This window comes from Puccinia triticina, chromosome 8A (genome assembly GCF_026914185.1).
Source record: "Puccinia triticina chromosome 8A, complete sequence".
Classification (NCBI taxonomy): Eukaryota; Fungi; Basidiomycota; class Pucciniomycetes; order Pucciniales; family Pucciniaceae; genus Puccinia; species Puccinia triticina.
In genome coordinates this window covers 2,984,692-3,004,188 of record NC_070565.1, presented here as the reverse complement: position 1 = coordinate 3,004,188, position 19,497 = coordinate 2,984,692, and the positions used below count along the sequence as shown (strand labels likewise).

The 19,497-nt window shown below is 47.1% G+C and overlaps 1 protein-coding gene across 1 annotated transcript; it reads right to left on the bottom strand.

Annotated features, from left to right (window-relative positions):
- Positions 1-6,572: 6,572 nt before the first annotated feature.
- Positions 6,573-8,110, bottom strand: PtA15_8A275 (uncharacterized protein; the record flags this gene model as incomplete). The annotated part of the gene is made up of 3 exons (XM_053171687.1): positions 6,573-6,874; positions 6,960-7,343; positions 7,414-8,110. 3 exons carry the CDS (start codon positions 8,108-8,110, stop codon positions 6,573-6,575), a joined length of 1,383 nt encoding a protein of 460 aa, XP_053022926.1.
- Between the last annotated feature and the right edge of the window lie 11,387 nt (positions 8,111-19,497).

Here is a 19,497-nt window from a genome sequence, read left to right as displayed (position 1 = left end):
CGCGTAGCTCATACAAATCCGCATCACCCAATTACTATTCACTTGAGCTTGTATTTTGTTTGCCGTCATTTTGTGCCCGCGTGGCGGCAGGTCCTGGTAGATCTGAAAAGAGGGTGTTCAGAAGCAATATTAGCGGCTATTAAACATTAAGCATTAAAGAAAAGGAAGAGACACTTACGGCAGTGAGCATTTTGTGTCAATTGGGAACAGGTCACTTGATAGTCAACCTCTGGGTTTCAAGGATATTTGTCAAGAGCTGTGAAGTCCAAAGACAAGTCAGTACAAATAGTAATTACACAAGGGTTAGCAGGTGTATTCACACTTACCAAGGCGCGTAAGCTGCTCCTTTGGTGCTTGAGGAGCTCACTGACGGTGACCCAATAGTGTTCAAGCGCTGTTGGTTCATTGAGGAGCTGCGCGGGAGAAAAGTGATCATCTTTCCATTCGTTGAGCTGGTGATCAATGGCATCCTTGGGTTTTCCGGTTAATGTTTGTTAGTTAAGCTTGAAGAGAAAGAAAACAGACCAACTTACAAAGGTGAGGAATTATAATGTCCTCGGGAGGGTGCCATCATGATGTGGGTTGTTTGAGTACGCCTCAAGTGTTGGGTTCATCATGGTCATGCAAGCACGCAATCGCACAAAACTCTGTGAGAGGCTTGTGGTTAGCAAGGAGGATGTGAACGCTTTGGGCAATAGGGAAGGGTATGAACGATGCTGCTTACCTTGAATCCTTCGTCGTAAAAATGATCAGCCGTCGAGGGCGGGTGAGCAGCAAGGGAGAGCTGATGGAAGGCCGCCTGCGCGAAGATCACATTTGCATGTCTGGCCTTGGGAGCGCACTGGTTCAAACAAAAGAAGCAGAGAGTTAGTGAAGGATTGACATGGAAACAATTTGAGATATGTATGGTGGTGGTCAAGCATTTTAGGATGTAATTAGCTTACCCTCTAGTTAAAGAAGCAATGATCAAGTGCTTGGCATTGAGTTTCAACTTCAATTGAATCTCAGATCACACTTGATCAATGGTTGGGTTGGCGACAGGGATATCAATGGTTTGATCAGCAACAGGGATAGTGATGGTCGGATCAGCATTGTCGTTGGGGTGGGATGGATCATCCAACATCTGTGTATCAAACTGGTCTGATGCAGATTGGAAAAGATTTTTGGGAGCAATTGTTTTGAATAAAGTGGAAGGAGAGCCGGGCGGGTGTGGGGTAGTACTCGGCAATGCGGGTAAAGAATTGCAAACACCCTGAAAAAGATTGGCAGGATTGTTTGAGTCACCTTGGAGGAGGTCATTCATGGATACAGCCATGATGAGGTTCAAAGGGGGAGGTGGATGAGGATGGTCAGTGAACAGGGTGGATTGGTTGGAAAGAAGGAGGGAGGAGAGTGGGACTTGGAGGGAAAAGGAGGTGAATTTTATACCTTCCAGCTTGTGCAGATGTCAATCTGCATTACCAGCAAGATGAGGTCAAGCCAACAACAAGCCAATGTGAAAATTAGGGGGGTGCTATTCAGGTTGCCATGGGGCGGGATTCCAGTCAGGGTGCGGAGTACTATCTACGGGGAAAACAAGCTTGCCAGCTGTTTCAGGGAGTATGGATGATGGCAGTCTATCAAACTCACATTGAGGGGGCGGTAAAACACACACTCCCTTGTCACAAATCCCAGCTTTCCCCATCATGGGCCCTTGGCCCTCTGTTGAGGATGTTTTCGGAGTGGATGAAACTGCGGAGGCAGTTGCAATGTTGGAGTGGTTGGGACGGAGGGTACGGGTGGTCCAGTCAATTTGGTGTCCGTGTTTGCGGATCCATGGCATCCCAAGGATGCCGTTGTACGTGTCTTTCAGTTGGGTGATCATGATTTTTGAAGGGTGGGGTTCTTCATTCAGGGTCAGGTCAATCTCATACACCACTTGGGATGTGGATCCATCAAATCCCAAGATGGTCCACCTTGAGGCGGTTGCGTTGCGGAGTGATCTTGCTGTGGCGGCGTAGGATTCACTCAACACATCATGGGTTGCTTCGGAATCAATCAAGAAGGAGGCAGGGGGGCAAGGGGGTCTGGGGTGTGGATCTGGGAGTTGTGATGGTGCAAGAGATAAAACATTGGGGATCACTTTCATCTCTGTTTAAAGTATGACTAGCACCAATACTACAAGACAACTCCCCCGCGCTCAGGAAATGCACAACCTTCATTCCTGAGCACCTCCATTTTTTGACAAGTTGGCCTGGCCTTTTCCGCCTTTATCTATTGGTCCGCCGCCATCCCTTCCACTAGTTGGCAGATCTGATCCTCCATTGCCGCAATCCTGGCGTTTCCGTGGCCTTTTCCCTTCTTGGTCGGACAGTTGTGGGATATGTGGCCCTGCACTCTGCATTGGAAACAAAGTCCTTCCCGCATCATCCGGGCCTTTTTGAAGTCGGAGAGTTGTCCATTTAACACCAATAGGTCCATGGCGTCAGGGTTGATCTTCTGTTTGGTTGGCGCTGTTCCAGTCTCTGCTCCGCTCATTGCCGTGTCAAGCTAGCAACCTCATTAACAGTTGCGAATGCGGTGCGGGAAACGATGATCCCCATCTGGATGTCCCGCTTCAGGCCCTGGCGGTACTGGCTGATCAGGGTGGGGAATTCCCATCCCGCTGCGGAAGCGTGCTGGACAAAGGAGTGGTGAGAGAATATGAGGCAAAACTAAAGGTGGTATTTCAGTAAGGTAGAGAGGAAGAAAACAAGAAAGAATCAGAGAAGTACCTAAAGGACCGCATGGTTGAGCACAAGATAACACAGGAGACAAGCCAGAAAAACAAACAAACAAACAAACAAACAAACAAACAAAAAAACAAACAAACAAACAAACAAACAAACAAACAAACAAACAAACAAACAAACAAACAAACAAACAAACAAACAAACAAACAAACAAACAACAAAAAAACAAACAACAAACAAACAAGGACAAGAGACTGAAGAACAATGAGTCAGTAAGGATGGAACAAGTAACAATTAAGAAGAAAAAAAGAAGGAGAGGAAAGAAAGGAGTTACCACCACTCTTGATCCAAGATGCAGGTGACCTCGTGAAAACAACAATTGGGACTTGTGTATGGAGTCGCTATTGTGCGCTGGTGTGTATCGGACGCTGGTGGTTCCGGACAGAATGAGGAGAGTTCAGGGATGGCTGAGTTCATCTGAGGTGACAAGACTCCGCAGCGTGCTCTGAGCTGCGGAGGCAACAAGCCCGCTCTCTCTCTTCTGGCTACAGTCAAAATTCTGACAAGTGGGTGTAGTCTGCCACGGACCTGTTCTGCTCCAGAGCAATTGGAGGGCTTGTTCTGCCTTTGTCTTCTTTTCTGGGTCAAAAAACATGGCCCAGAAGGACGCCGTGAACTCCACATAGGTCAGGGTGGGTGGGTCCGCTGCTGCCTGGTTGAGGAACGGGGCGGCCCATACGCCCGCGGTTCCGGTCATGTACAAGGAAACAAATAGGATTCTTGTTGAGTCGGTTGGGAACAAGGCGTTGTTCAATCTCATATACATGCCAACCTGCCTGGCAAACGTCTCTGCTGCCGTTCCGCGTTTGCCATTGAACTTGTTGGGTTGGGCAACCTTGGGGGCCTTGGTTGAGGCTACTTCTGCTCCGGCGGTTGGTAGGGGGGGGGGGGGGTTCTGCTTGCGAAGTGCGTCCTCCAAATTGGCCTTGGCCTGACAGCGTTTTTCTCCTCTTTGTTGGCCTTCTTGGTGATGTTGGCCAGTTGTTGTCAGAGTTTGGCGGCTTTGGAGGCGTCCATTTTATTTCTGTGTGATGTTGGAGCGGGATATTCAAGGTTTCTAAGATCAGAGTTGGGTTTCCAAGAATGGAGTGTGGGATATTCAAGATTTCAGACTTGGGATATTCAAGGTTTTGGAGGCGGAGCAATCTGGTTCTTGTTGGTCTGTTGGGTTCTTAGTCTTTGTCTCCGTGAAGTAGATCCTGCAATATGTTATGGTCTGTTCTATGGAGAGGAAGATGGAGTCTGGGGTTCTGGGGGTTCTGCATCCAAGATTATAGATTGCAGGATGAGGAAGAGGCTTGGATCTCCAGCCTCTCGAACCTTGAGTATGGTTGGTGACATGTACGTGTAGTCTATGTACATGTGAGTCTGCGCTGCAGAGCCCGCGCTATGGCTCATAACAATCAGCCTGGATCTGGCATGTCAACTGACACCAGTTTCTCAATTTTTCTCACAGTGCAAGCTTCTGTGGGTGATTCCATGGTTACCACTAGGCCATCTGGAATGGGTATTGTTTTGTTCCAGATCTGAGAGATCCAAAACACATTTTGGATGTCTTTAATGTGCAAGCAATCAATATGTGTATCCCCTCCCCCCACTACTTTTCCTGAGTTTTTTTTTTTGGGTTACATGGAGGGATGTACGGGGCAGGAAATGGTGGCAGTGTGTCAACAAGGGGCAATTGCGGCTGTCCATTGGGACAAGAACATCACATTCATGAGCTTTTCCCTCCCCCGGTGTTGCTCTTGGTTGTGGGTGACAGGACGAAAGATTGTGCAGGAGGCCAGGGATCCTGCTTGGAACCAACCACAACCTCAATTTTGGGTTTTTCAAATTACTCAAAACAGCTAAACATCATGTCTCCATCCCCTGCCCCAGATCCACCACCTCCACCTGTAAGATTTCAACCAGGGAGACCGCTTCAGAAGGCCATAGAGATTACCATACTTCTCGACTGATTCCTTTCCAAAGACAAAAATCCCACACGTTAGAGATGGCTCTGTCGCACCGGGGTACCCGCGGCCTGTTTTGACTGAATCCTGACATCCGCACCCACATCCACACTTGTTGGCGGGTACCTGCTCCTTGAAACTCACCTTGGAGACCCGGGTGTGGGAGGGTGTGGATAGAATTACATACCCAGGTACCCGCCGGCTTTTTCCCAGAATCTCAGGCACCCGCATCCTTTGGCGGGTACCCGCCAGCGGATAGCAGGTACCCGCAATGGGCTTGCCGGGGCCATCTCTAACACAAAAACCTTAGAACAAGCCCGATGGATCCTTACCAACCAGAATATATGGACTGAACTGGTCAGCAGTGACCTAAAACCATTTCCAAGTTGTTTCCCAGTAATTCTGCATGCCATACCAAAAAATTTGGAACCATCTTCAAGAATTAGGTACTCAGAATTGTATTGGCCAATTTTTGATCCAATCAGTATGTTGGCTGAGAAAACAGGTAGGCAACAAACTTATCACAAGGCCCTTGCCTGCCAGGGGCACACCCTTGCTTGTTGGGGGCATGGCACAAAGTGCAACCTCCCCTCAGAGAGGGACTTGCATGCAATCCCTGATTCCTGGAGTGAGAGGCTCACATACAGTTATTGGGTTTTGCAGGTGGCCAACTTTGTGTCCCTAAACCCCCCACTTCCCAAGAGGAATGAGTCCCACCCCTGAAACCACAGAAAGGCCTTCTTCTACTCTTTATTTTGGGACCAAGAATGAGGCATTTGGACTTCTTTCATGGGCTGGAGGGGGGTCAAAAAATGGTCTCTTTGAAAGGCTCATTTCAGCTGATGTGAGCATAACTTTCTGGATTTTACTGAGATTCCAGCATCCCCTCTTTCAGGGTGTTCCACTACCCTCTTACATACAAATTACAAACTCATTAAAACCCTTACATATCAGCTTCATCACCATAACCCTTACACCACCTGCTCAAAGTAGGCTATTTGCCTATATACCTCCACTATAACTACATTAAGCCTTCCAATCCAAGATTGGGGGCTTGTTTTAGTTTCTAGTGACCCAGGAAAGGCAGAGATCCCCTCATAAATCCCTTTCTGTACTCAGCAAAAGATTCTCATGAACACTTTTGAGCTTTACGCCGTCCAGAAAGCAGGTTGGACACCTGGATGCTTTCTTGCCTTGGAAACCCAAGATAACCTCCCACTTGTGTGCCTTGGGCACCATATTATCATTTTTTTCCTCTTTTGGTTGCCATTTCACCATCTCTCTCATCCCATTGTAGTGTCCCAATTCTGCTGAAAGACAAGGCACAGACGGTGCTACTACAGGCACGCTGTGTCCTGCGCAGAAAAGAGGCTCCACACACACACACACACACACACACACAGCGGTTAATTCTCATTGGCACATTGACTGCGACCCCTGGCCTTGGACACTAGAAAATGAGACAAGAGCTTTTCACTTGGAGGCTGTGATGTTTGACTTGAATGGAGTAGTTAACAAGCCTTGTTGATCAGCTCTACTGACCCTCTTGCCATGCTCTCTCCAACAATTTCAGCATTTGGTTGCCTTGGCAATTGAGAGAGGTACAGTGACCGCAATCTGAGTAACCTGGTGCAGTGTGCAACACATCAAACATCTGTCATTCTTTTTGCAAAATAAACAGCTGGAGATTGGATTTTTCAGAAAGACATTTCTTTTTCAAGTTATTTAAAAATGATGAGATGGGTGTTTACATAAAAGGCCAGAGGGGGGGCGGGGGATAGATAGGAGATGCAGGCGCATGACAATAGCACAATAGCTGCAAATTGATGGGAGTTTTGCTAAACTTTACTCAAGCATTGCTGAAATCAACAGTGGGCATCTCCCAGTCTAACCTGGATAAGCTACTGAAACCCGTGGGAGTGTAATAAGATAACATTTGTTGTTTGAGCTGCCAGGCTTGGGTTGCAATATCCAAACGTTTTACAGTGTTTTCAAGGGCCAATTGTTGGAGTTTCTTCAAGGAATTCAAGAGGACATCGCTAGCAGTAAAAACAACACCGCCATGTGCAGGTTGAAGGACACTTTTCAATGTCTGCGCGTCCCCTGGTAGCTGCACGAACTGAAGTTCGTAACTGGCTATGTCATTCGGAGCTATGGCAGGCAGGTAAATAGAAGATAGAACACGAATCAATTCTTGGCATGACAATCGAGTGTATTTGGCTAGGTGGCGGCTTACACTCGAGTTCAATTTGAAGAGCTTTGTAAGCCTCGGATTGAGTGGTTTCCAACAAGAATCCTTGGAAGGCTGCGCGGCCTCCAAAAAGTCCATCTTGTTTTTCTCCAAAGTTACATATCGCGTCGATCGAGCGCAGGGGAGGTGGGGAACCGGCTCGAATGCCGTCGGGCCCGCGCAGGTATTCGGCCAGCTCTGCGAGGTGCATCTGTAATTGTTGGAGTTCCTCGACAAATATACGTCGGTCAAAAGTGTCCGGCCCTCCACCCGGGAAGGTTGTGTGCCAAAGTAAGGCGGTCAACGGCCTTTTGAAGACATTTTGGGGTCCCAAAAGTCCATGCAAATCAGCCAAAGAGTGTACCCGCGGATCGCTGTATGAGCGGATGGCTTCCAGTTGGAATATTGAGGTGATTAGTCTGATAGATCTGGCGGATTCTGGGATGCAAAGGGCTCTTACCACTCCGAGAAGCGTCCAGGTCAAGCTTGTTGAAGTCAGCCAATCGATTGGCCAGATCGGCAAGAGGAGTTAGGCGGTTGACGCTGGGCTTCGTAAGAGCGTATCGGAGTATATCGGCGATCTCTTGACTGTTTATCTGAATATCCCGGTCGTACTTAAGCATGTCTCCGTGAATCAACTCGCGGATATCGACCAAAGACTCGGCCGTTTGTATCACGATATAGTCCTTTACAGCGTGAATATCGTGTCTTAGGTGAGACCTGATAGTGCCCTGTCTGATAAGGTCTTGGAGCCAATGTGTAACCCTGGTTTTGATCCCACTTCCATTGGAAATGGGGAACGGCACGTCCTGAAAGCCGCTGCGAAGCTCGGGAGCGTAGCAGAATACCCGGGGAGCAGACAATCGCGGGAAGGTATTCCCATGAGGTCGTGAAGGCGGGGGGAGCTCGTCGCCAGCGAATCTCGATTGATCTACCCTCGCAGAAGGTGGGGGAGCCTGACGGAGATCCAGGGGTGGATAGGCCCTGCTAGATTGATCTTCGTGCAAATAATATCGGATTTCAGGGCGATTATTGAGTGTAGGCTCTGGTCCTCTTCGTGGGGCAAATTCTGCAGCGACGTCAACCTCAGGAATCCTCTGACCTTCCATACGCTGAGCGACGCATAAAAAAAGGAAGGCAATTGGTAATGGGATCATCGTGGGTAAAACTAAGAATAGCAGGTGGTCGTCGTCTAGCAGGATAAACGAGCGATTGATATGGCTGAAGGGATCTCGGTGAGACGAGGTTTGGTATTATTTTGAGGTGTGTCGAGGACGAATGGTCCAGCGGCAAGATGCGACAATCTGGTGTCCTCCAATCCAAGTAGTACATACAAATGGCTTCCTGATCCAAGAGGCAGAGGGAATAGTAACAGTTCCCAAATGGTCATATCCTGTTATGTCAAACTTGCAAGAGGGATGGTACAACGTCGGAAATATATAGGAACCGAGTGGCCCGCCGATAAATGCGGACGCGTGCGTCCTTCCCCCTCTCCATAAGAACTGGGATATTCTATGTAACAGCCGGATTTCGTCGGTGGGCCATTCGTCCTTACTCCTCTAACCAATCCCTCCTCGCCCCTAGAGAGACCTGTAAAGCCCGCGCGCCGCACGGACTTCACAAACATGTCATGTTACCTTTCACACCTTCACTCGCGTCCCTACACATATTGTGTTTTGTAGAATGCTTGGACGGATGGTCCTGTTGCTGTGCACAAATCATGGCATTCCGTATTTTTTTTTTTTTTTGCCTCACATTGTGAAATAAAGATCATCATGATCATTTTCACTTTGGTACAGGCAGGCTCCGTATGGCAGAATGATGGAGATTAAACTGGGGCTGTGCCAGACAACCCCATAACTATAGCACTCAACTTCGCTCTTGAAGTCCAACCATTAAGCAAAACAAAATAGTTTCCTGCTTCCATTACCTAGCTCGGCAGAGAACACCGGACGACCACTCTCTCTGTCGACGCTAGGTAAGTTTATTTCTTTCCTCCATCCTGCTTCCAAGCTTGTAGATATATTGCTAATGAGAGAACACCGGACAACCACTCTCTCTGTCAACGCTAGTAATATATTCGTTGGAGCTAGAAATTAGGCTTTAGCCTTGCTCCCCCGTTCCACTGCCAACAACCCCAGTGAAGGGATCCTCAATCCCTTACAAGACCCCTCCAGCCATATCAACACTTGCTTGTTTATCCTCCGTGGTCACCGCCACCTGCTGTTCCTGCCCACGATGATTGTGTTACCCTTTGCGTTCCTTTTCTTATGCCTCGCTCATTTGTCTGCCTCACTCGCCCGTGATAATACCCTGCATAAGCGTATGGAGGGTGAGAACGCTAATGAGGCTGCCCGCCTTGCTGCGATTGTTCCGCATAGCAGCAGTGTAGGCTATCGCAGGGTCCATCCAGGCTGAGATCTCCGCCAGCAGTCAACCGTGAAACTGATACAATACATGTATTTGTATCTGTGTTGGTGATACATAGTTTTGGAAGTGTGTATTGTATCTGATATCAGATACATCACAAATACATGTATTTCAATACAATACAGCATGTATTTCCCCTGACACATGCCGTTATTGTATTGGGCACCCAAATACACAGTTTTGGAAAACCATGTATTGTATCTGATAACCAATACATCCAAAATACATCTATTTCAATACAATACACGCACAATACTGATACTTGTAAAGTATCAGTTTCACCGTTGCTCCAGTAGATGCTCCCCAACCTACTCCGATGGTAGATCAATGGAGATCCGGCAGCTCCTGGCTCCCCGCCTTGCTGCTGTCTGCTCCCCGGGTCTTCACTTACGTTGGTCAGCTTTGGAGTGACATTTCCCACACCCATCTCAGGCCAATAATGGTCAACAATTTGAGCAACATCCAGAAGTTTCTTACTCAAGACGTGCCTAAACACAAGGAAGATATCAGGGCCTTCAGTGTTTGGATCAATGACATGGTAACCCCTCTTACAATGCCCATTGGGAACGGCATACATAGATAATCTTGCCATTCTGGCCAATCAATTGGCTAACTTCAACAAGGGTGACCTGCAAGCTTCTTGCAAAGGTAAGAGCCCATCCAAACCTTTGGATCCACAAAAACGATCTATCAGACTAATCAAACTTGGGAAAAAAACAGGATGTGATTTTTGAAAGCCGGCCTACCTTCCAAAGATTTATGTCAGAGATTATCCAATTGGAGGATTACAAAGCTTTTCAAATCAAACTCAAGTGTAAGCCACCTGCTATGCAGTCTAATAAACTCAATTGTGATGCCTAGAACTGATGGCTCTGCTTTCTTCTATGTGCCTGCCTGTGATTAGCGCCCAAGGACCGAGCTGGTTACGAAATCCAGTTTGTTCAACTACCAGATGAAATGCAGGCATTGCAAAACATTGCCCAATCCCCTCCCAAACATAAATTTTACACTCTCACAAGCCAAATCCAAAAATGGGCCCTACACAACACTAAGCAGTGTTTGGAGATCGCGTACCAAGCCTTGCATCTCAATAAAAGTCATTTATCAACTTGAAGGATTCTAACAGTAATCTCAGGACATCAACCTGGGCAGATGGCCACCAACAATGACTCTATAACCGCTCAATATTCTTATTGATTTTGGGCTGTTGCGCTGTTCTTGTCCGCATGTATCTCCCATCAAGTTATCCATGTGTCCATCTTGCCTTGCTGTCAATATATCTAATCATTCTTAAAGGGGCTTGATTCATTGCGTGCCAAATATTGGAATTTTAACCCCCAAAAGTAGCGGAGGTCGGGAAGACCCGGGTTGGATGTCCTGATCTGGTCCCTGGGACCACAAATTGGTGCAGAGATATTTTCTTGGGAGTCTGAAGTCAAATTCCTGTAAGAAAGTGGGAAGTCAGACCCCCAACTTTGCAAAAAAAATGACAAAAGAAAGTACTTACTTGGGGGCTAGGGCCCAAAGCGGGCCACAATTTGACAGCAGACAGAAAGCCCTCTGACAAGCACATAATTACCAGCATGGGATTGGATTGCTAAAGTCTCAAATAAAATCAACAGATGTATTGGTCCAATGCATAGCTCTGATTGACCAAAAAAATGTGATACATGTATTGGATCACTCAAATCGGGAACAAAACAATGCATCCATTGGATCTCTTGGATGCACTAGCAATCCAATCAAGGTATTGTTTTGTTCCAGATGTGAGGGAACCAATACACATACTGGATTTATTTTATGTGCAAGCAATCTAATGTGTGTATCCCCTCCACCCACTACTGTTACTAAGGTTTTCTTTGGGATTGATGGAGGGATGTACAGGGGCAGAAGTGGTGGAAGTTTGTAAAAAAGCGCCAATTGTGGCTCATGTCCATTGGGACAAGAAATTCACATTTGTGAGCTTTTACCTCCTGCCTTTCCTCTTGGTTGTGGGTGGAAAGTATAGAATCTGCTGGCGCACCCGGGGCAGTTGTTGAAATTTCAGTGCTACTGGTCTCTCCCTCTTCCTCTTTCCCTTCCCTGTCACACTTCTCCTCTCCCTGTCACTCCCTCACTCCCTGCAGATTGCATATGCATAGTTCACCTTCTGTCCCACATTCTGGCCCTTCCACTTGTAATAGCTTATATATCCCTGGCTTAGACAGAAATAACAAAACATCTGCTTTCTGCGTGCACTTCCCTGAGGTCTCTATGGTATACAACCTCTTGTAGCATGTGCGCTTTTCCGCCACGCAAGCTAGCAGCTTCCAGCCCTCCTTGAGGGCTTCCTTGGCCCCCTTTGTTGTTGTCCTCTGAGTATCTTCGAGGTTGTTTTTCCTTTGGGTCATCTCTTTTCTCTTTGACCTCCGGCCATAGCTTCAACAGCAGGTACCTGGCACCGGTTGGGGGGTACCCCCCGCACCCGCCTCGCACCTGCCGGAGGGTGCCGGATGCGGTGCCGGGTGCCTGTTTTTTGGAAAAAAGCAGTGCGGCACCCGGGTACCCTCCCAAGTACCGCCCCAGCTCTGCATGGGACGGGCGGGGGTTGGGCCGGGGCTCCTTCCCCACACCCTAAATAGTGTAAAGTGGTACCCAATTGGCGGTACCCGGCACCACTTGGCGGGTACCCCATGCGTCTGAGCATGATAACTCTAAACAAAATGTTGATCCACAAGCTCTGAGTTCCTCCAATTGGGTCCCACAACTCAATGAATTAGGTTTAATCTGCCAAGTGTGTAAACTATTGGGTCCTGCGACTCAATGAATTACGATTGGGTCCCGCGACTCAATGACAGTTATGGCGCGCATGTGCAGTTGTGACGTGGCAGTGCTACCAGGCGCGCCAACCACATGTACAAGATGTGGTTGGCGCGCCTGGTAGCGCTGTGGGACATCCCATAGGGGCTCCCAAATCCCGGAATCCCGCACCAGCCAGCTTGATATGCCTGCTGGGTCGGCTCCTATCATATCCACTCCCTCCTGCAAAACCACCCCACTACAATGCCTCGATTTCGCAAGCACCACAGAAGTATAGGGATTGATCTGACACGCAAAACTAGGCAAAGTACCGCTGGCACCTGCCAGGCGATGCTGAGTGCCAATTTTTCTGAAAAAAGCGGTGCGGTACCCGGGTACCTCTCGCACCCGGGTGACGCGGCAGATTCTCTAGTGGAAAGTGTGTGTATGTTGTGAAACTACTCTTTGGGGGAATAGAGCTGAGAGAGGGATGAGTGCGTGAAAAGCTGTCTCTCAGGTTAGGAGAGTAATATGGGACAAGAATAAGGGCATGAAAATTGAAATTTTCCAAATTTACTTGCCTCAAAATTTCTTGGGACAAAAACTGAGCCTGGCCAAAATGTAGGGTTGAGCCCAAATGTGAAGAATTTCTACATTTGAACCCTCTGCTAGTTTTCAATTTTTGTGTACAGGGCAAAAAAAGTTGAAATTTTTCAAAATTGAGCAAAGACTAGCACAGTGGTATTAGGGGGTATCAAATATAAGCAAATCCACCATTATGTAACTGACTGGTTTGAAAAAACCCACCATTTTCAAAACATGTTGTTACTTCACCTACCCCGTTTTGGAATCCACTGGTGATAAATTTTATTTTTGGCTAATTAGGGGGGATCAAATATGAGAAATCCACAATTAGAAACCAGTCAATTAGCCAAAAATCAAATTGTTCACCAGTGGATCATAAAATGGGGTAGAAGAAGGACCAGCATGTTTTAAAAATGATGGGTTTTTTCAAACCACTGACCAGTCAATTACATAATGGTGGATTTGGTCATATTTGATACCCCCTATTGACTGGTTTCTAATTGTGGATTCCCTATATTTGATACCCCCTATTCAACGTGTTTTTTGGGAACTTCAAATACTGATTCGTCGAATATTTGAGTATTTGGAGATATTCAACGGAAAAACTTCCAAAATACATTGAAACCACCAAAAAAATACATTTTTTGTGTTTTTGACTTCTTTTGGCCCATTTCTGGGCCATACATTTTGGGGGTTGATTAATCAACTCCCAAAAATTCGAGTTCTGACTCCCAAAAGTCGTTTACGTCGCGAGGACCAAAAATCGACGTCAGGCCCGGGTTGCGCAGACCAAAAATTGACCCGGGCGATTTTTGGGAGTCGGACCTCTAATTTTGTCAACAAGTTTGGGAGTCGGGGATCCAATTTTACAAAAAAAGATAAAAATGAAGAAAAAATTATATCTCCTGACTGGGGTGCCCAAAGCCCCCCCAAAACTTTACAGAAGTCAGAAAGTGGTCTCCAGAGCACATGGGAAGCTGCGCGGCATTAGCACACCTCAGTAAATGGGTGTGCTACTGTGGCTCCAATTTGGCGGATCTCCTCAGTAGGAAATCCACCAAAACCACAGCTACCATGCCCCAAATTTTTACAACACAGAGGTAAATGACCCCTCTAAGATTTCTTAGCTTCTGGGCAGTACACCACTAACAGAAAATATTTTTGAGGGGCTGGGGGCTTTTGCTCATATCTCCTACTAAGGTACGCATTGTGAAATATTGTAACTCTTCACAGAGGCACCAAAATCCTGCCAAAATTTTACAGCAGTCAGGAGTTGCTCTTAGGAGCACATTATGAGCTGTACGGCATTAGCCCACCTCAGGAAATGGGTATGCTACTAAGGCTCTACTTAAACCCGCCAAATTGGAGCCACAGTAGCACACCCATTTACTGAGGTTCTCTACTGCCGCGCAGCTTCCCATGTGCTCTGGAGACCACTTTCTGACTTCTGTAAAGTTTTGGGGGGGCTTTGGGCACCCCAGTCAGGAGATATAATTTTTTCTTCATTTTTATCTTTTTTTGTAAAATTGGATCCCCAACTCCCAAACTTGTTGACAAAATTAGAGGTCCGACTCCCAAAAATCGCCCGGGTCAATTTTTGGTCTCCGCGACCCGGGCCTGACGTCTATTTTTGGTCCTTGCAACGTAAACGACTTTTGGGAGTCGGAACTCAAATTTTTGGGAGTCGATTAATCAACCCCCTACATTTTTGAGGAGGTCATCCATCAAAAATATCATGGTGCCAAAGATGCTTACAATATTACCGGAGGCATATCTCATAATGGTGGACGCACTACATATTCAGAGTGCCGGACACACTTTTGATAGTGGCGGACGCACTTTTGATAGTGGCGGACACACTTTTGATAGTGGCGGATGCACTTTTGACAGTGGCAGACGCACTTCTGATAGTGGCAGATGCAGCGTAGCGCGCGCTCTTTTGCACCCTGCGTGCTTAGCATTAGCGCAATTGCACCTATCTGTGCTAACGCTACACTAAAAGCTAAAATAGCTTTGCACCCTGTGCGCGTAGCGTCAGTGCAGATGCGCGCGATTGCAATAACGCTACGCTAAAAATGAGCGCATTTGCGCTGCGCTACACTACACTAACAGCTATGGTTAGCCTTGCTGACCCACTTTTGGGCCTTTTCAAACTCATCTGGGGCCTTTGGGCCCCAGAAAAGCTTGCATTGAGCCATTATTCAAAGTTATTCAAATATTTGAGCTTAAAAGGCATTATTCGACTCAAATCAAATACAAATACAAATACTCAAATTGATTTGATTTGATGTGCTAGTCTTTGAAATTGAGGCCCATGTTACAGGCCCTAAGAGTATGGACTCTTAAAGAAAAGTGTGGCTGATGAGATGTTGAGAATAGTGCTTTCTAGAAGAAATCAAGGGGGAAAATATACTATAAAATAGCTGGTAAAATAGTCTATGTAATTCTTAGGGCAAGCCTTTATGCATGCCAAAAAAAACCCCTGCGCACGCCAAAAGGTCCTGCACACCAGGAATTAATGGCGTGAAGTGGCCAACACGCCAAGTAACTGGTGTGAACCTGCCAACCACTAGATTTAATTAATTCTGTGGCGTCAGAGCCCCTTCCAGGCCATTCATGGTGCAGTGCCCATCCAATGCACGCCCTTGCCAGTAATCCTAGCTCACCAAGGATGGGGTGTAGTACACAGCACGCCACATAACTCTGGATAACTTCCAACCATCACCACTCCCATTGCTACGCAACCAACCCACCATCATCAACCACCCACCCACCATCAACCACCCACAATGTCCAACCAATCACACACAAACAGCGCTGGCGTGACCTTTCCCCCAGAGGCAACACTGGGTCGCTACGCTACGCTACGCTACGTTACGCTATTTCAGCGCTACGCGTTAGCGTAGCGGCAAAAAGCGCCCATCTATTTTGCATAGCGTTAGCGCGCTGTTAGCGCCGCTACGCTGCGCTAATTTTCAGCGGCGCTAACAGCGCGCCAATTCTTTGTTAGCGTTAGCGCGCCGCTACAGTCGCTACGCTACGCTGCGCTGCGCTACAGCGCTTTTAGCGAAAAAAAAGCCCTTTTCTCCCGCTAAAGGCGCTGTAGCGCAGCGTAGCGCGCGCTCTTTTGCGCCCTGCATGTGTAGCGTTAGCGCAATTGCGCGCATCTGCGCTAACGCTACGCTATCAGCTAAAATAGCTGCGCACCGCGTGCGCGTAGCGTTAGCGCATATGCGTGCAATTGCGCGAAAGCTACGCCAAAAAATAGCGCATTCGCGCTGCGCTACGCTACGCTAACCGCTATGGTTAGCGTAGCGACCCAGTGTTGATGCACGCCAAAGGTCTTTGTAACCAATCGTGACACAGCTTTACAGACCGCTTTGGATCAGGTTTTCCCCGACTTGCAAGCCAACCTGTGCACATGGCACATCAACAAGAATATCACCACACATTGCAAAAAGCATTTCCCTTCGACAAAACCGGATAAATCAAGCGACTCAAGCAAAAAGAAAGTGGCTAATTTGTTGACCAAAGCAGCTCAATCAAGCAATTCAAAGAAAGCTCAGGAGAGCTGGGATACTTTCATGAATCTCTGGCAGCAAGTTACATTGTCAAAGTCAGCTGCAATTTACAAGGAGCGGATCACTACTTTGAAGGAATTCCTTTTGACTTGTCCGGCTGTCATGGAATATCTCAACAAAAACATACTTCCGGTGAAAGATCTGTTTGTTGTTGCATGGGCATGTCAGTACCCTCACCTCCGAAACCTAAACACATCAAGGGTTGAATCGGGCCACGCTATGGTGCTTCTACCTGTGCGCGGTAGACAGCGGGCTGAGGGGATGGTGCAGAAAAAACTGCCGTCGTGGTTGATCCAGATGTGAGTTGTAGAATCAAACAGATAGCGGGTAGGAGGGATTTTGAGAGGACAAGGGGAATGGAATACCCCTTGGCGGTTTGAGGTCTTTTAGGAAAAGGGAAAAGGGGTGAGGGAGTTCTTTTGGGAAAGTATGCGGGAAAAAGTTCGGAAGTATGCGCAAAGTGCGTCGGGAAAGGAAACTCAGACAGGATCGATAAACTCTCAAGTCTCCAGATCTCAAAACTCAGACAGAAAATAAGCTCCAGAATCGTGATGATACTTTTCTTGGATCCAAAAGAGGTACCATGCCGACCCCTCCTCTAAGTTCAACTGAACTTAGACTCAGGGTTGGTGACAGACCATGCGACAGGCTGCGCGACAGGCCCTCGTGCCCGCCACGCGCGCGCTACAACCTAGGAAGAGAGAAACAGAGACCGCGACAAAGGCAGAAAACCCCACCACACACAAAACAAGGAAACTAGACCCAACCAACAAAAAAAAAAACCAAAACCAAAACCAACCCATCTCATACACTCCCATCCAACGCGCGCAGAAGAGAAACAGAAAGAAACAGCACACTCTTAAAAAAAAAAGGAAAGGAAGACAGGAGAGGTCAAAAACTGAGAAGGGCAGAAACCATAAGAGAACCAAGAGAAGGACCAGGGAGGGGGGGGGGGGAGAGAAAACCAAGAGAGCCGGACAATTCTTGATCTTGAGACGCTTACCGCCACCAAACTTAGACTTGACTCGATGATCCTGAGAGGGGGTGATTTCTTGGTTTTGCGCCTTTTCACGGCCTCCACCAGTTTGATCACCACAACGCCTACCTCAAGACATTTGTGAAGAACTCTCGGGGTGACTTGTTATTGGTTTTCAAGTCATTGGCGCACGTGGTTGACTCGCAATTAAATCATGTTCACAAATCCATTGGTCAAGATGTTGTCAAGACCCTGAACAACATCCCAAACTGCTTTATTCCTCTCCTAGGCCACATCTCAAACTTTCTGTGATCATTGAATGTCTTGCTCAATACAAACCGTGAGGGACTCCTGTCCGTGCTAAGCGGCGGCAGTTGTGTGAGGGGATGGATGCTGTTTAGGCTGCCCTCGGGGTGATGGTCCGTAGAGATGAGCGCTGAAAGGATCAGGGATAGCTTGTGGTGGTGGTGGTTTTGAGATGTTCGCCGGGGGGTTTGGATCCTTGGCGGCGGTTGTTTTGTTGTTGAAGGGTGGGGAAATGATCTTAAAGAAGAGAAGGAAAGGCAATCTCAAAACTCTAGATGAAGGAAGATTGGCAGGCGAAGCCCGCAATTTTGAACTCTGAATATTTGATCAATAGACTCAATGATGGTCCGTATTCTGGGGATCAGAATGCCATGGCCACCCATCATCCAAGTTTGAGCTGAACTTGGACTCCGGGTGACATGTCACATACATTTCATCACATCCTCCGCGCGCACACTCACAACAAACAAGAGAAAAAGAAGAAAGGAAACAACACAAGGAAAAATAAAGGAAAACACAGTGTGATGAGTCAGGAAGAAAAAAACCAGAGGGAGGAAAAGAAAAAGAGGAAAGAGAAAACAGAAAACACTCAAGACAGGCAAAACAAACAGAGGATAAAGAAATCAGGAACAAACAAGGAAATAAACCCACAGCAGGCGCTGTGTTAGGACCAAGAAAGCTGAAGAGGCATGGGGAACTGAGAAGGAAGGGAGATGGGAAAATGTACAGAAGGAAAAGGAGAGATGGGGGAGCCATTTGAAGGTGGAAAGGTGATGAGAAGAGATCTTGAGGCCTGGGGAGTCGGGGCTGCGCCATAACTTTCATTGAGTTGCAGGACCCAATGACGTATTACCTAATCAACTTTCATTGAGTCGCGGGACCCAATGACAGATTACCTAATCAACTTTCATTGAGTCGCGGGACCCAATGACAGATTTCTGTCCACCCCAGCGTGGAAATTGAGTCTTGGGAAGTGAAAAGAAACTTGAGTCTTGATGATCCTGCTGGTGGCAATGATGCTCCTGACTAGCTGACAATGAAATGGGTCACCACAACGGCTGGCCACACTTGACCCAACCAAACCATGTTCTAAAACTGTGACGATTGGGATTGGAATCCCTTGTGCACATTGAATCAGAGAGGTATTGGAAACCAGTGATTCTTTGACACCAGAAGATTTCCACCTACAGTGGCATTTGAGGTACAATCCTGAGATCACGGTATGTTGAGGATCTGAGCTTTTTCTTTAGTGTTTCTTCTGAAATTCAAGTCCTGAGCTGATCATTTTGATTTTTTGCGGGTGTCTTTTGCAGGAAATTGAAGAGACCAAAATCAATCTGGATCAGGAGATTAAGAACTTGGCAATAACTCTCAAAAACAAATCAAGCAATAACCTCAGAAATACAGTTGAGCATATCAAAAAAATCATTGAAGGGACGCATACAACAATCACAATTCAAGCCCCAAACGTCAAGAAACAAACTAAGGGGAGGCCGTCCCTGAAGAAACGAGGTGTTTGATTGACTAAACTAGACCCATCAGCGTTTGAAATAGTTGAAGCCAAGTTGAATATGGGAAAAAAGAAAAGGACCCTGCGGGATCCAAAACAAAAGTCTAAGAGATTGAAAAAAAGTGCGGGCAACACTACTGAATCACCAGAAGTATCTTTGGCCAACTCTGATTCCAAAAACTGTCAGCAGTGGGTTACTCCGGGGAAGATGTGAATCCACTCAATGGAAGTTTACTGGGATAATCCAGTGGCTCCAAGTCGTAGATGGGGTTGAATCTGATCCAAAGAGTTTACACCCAGCCGGTGATAAGTATTTGAGACAGTCAGGCTTGAGTTTCCGGACAGTGATTTGTTGATATGAGGGAAGCTGGCTATTTG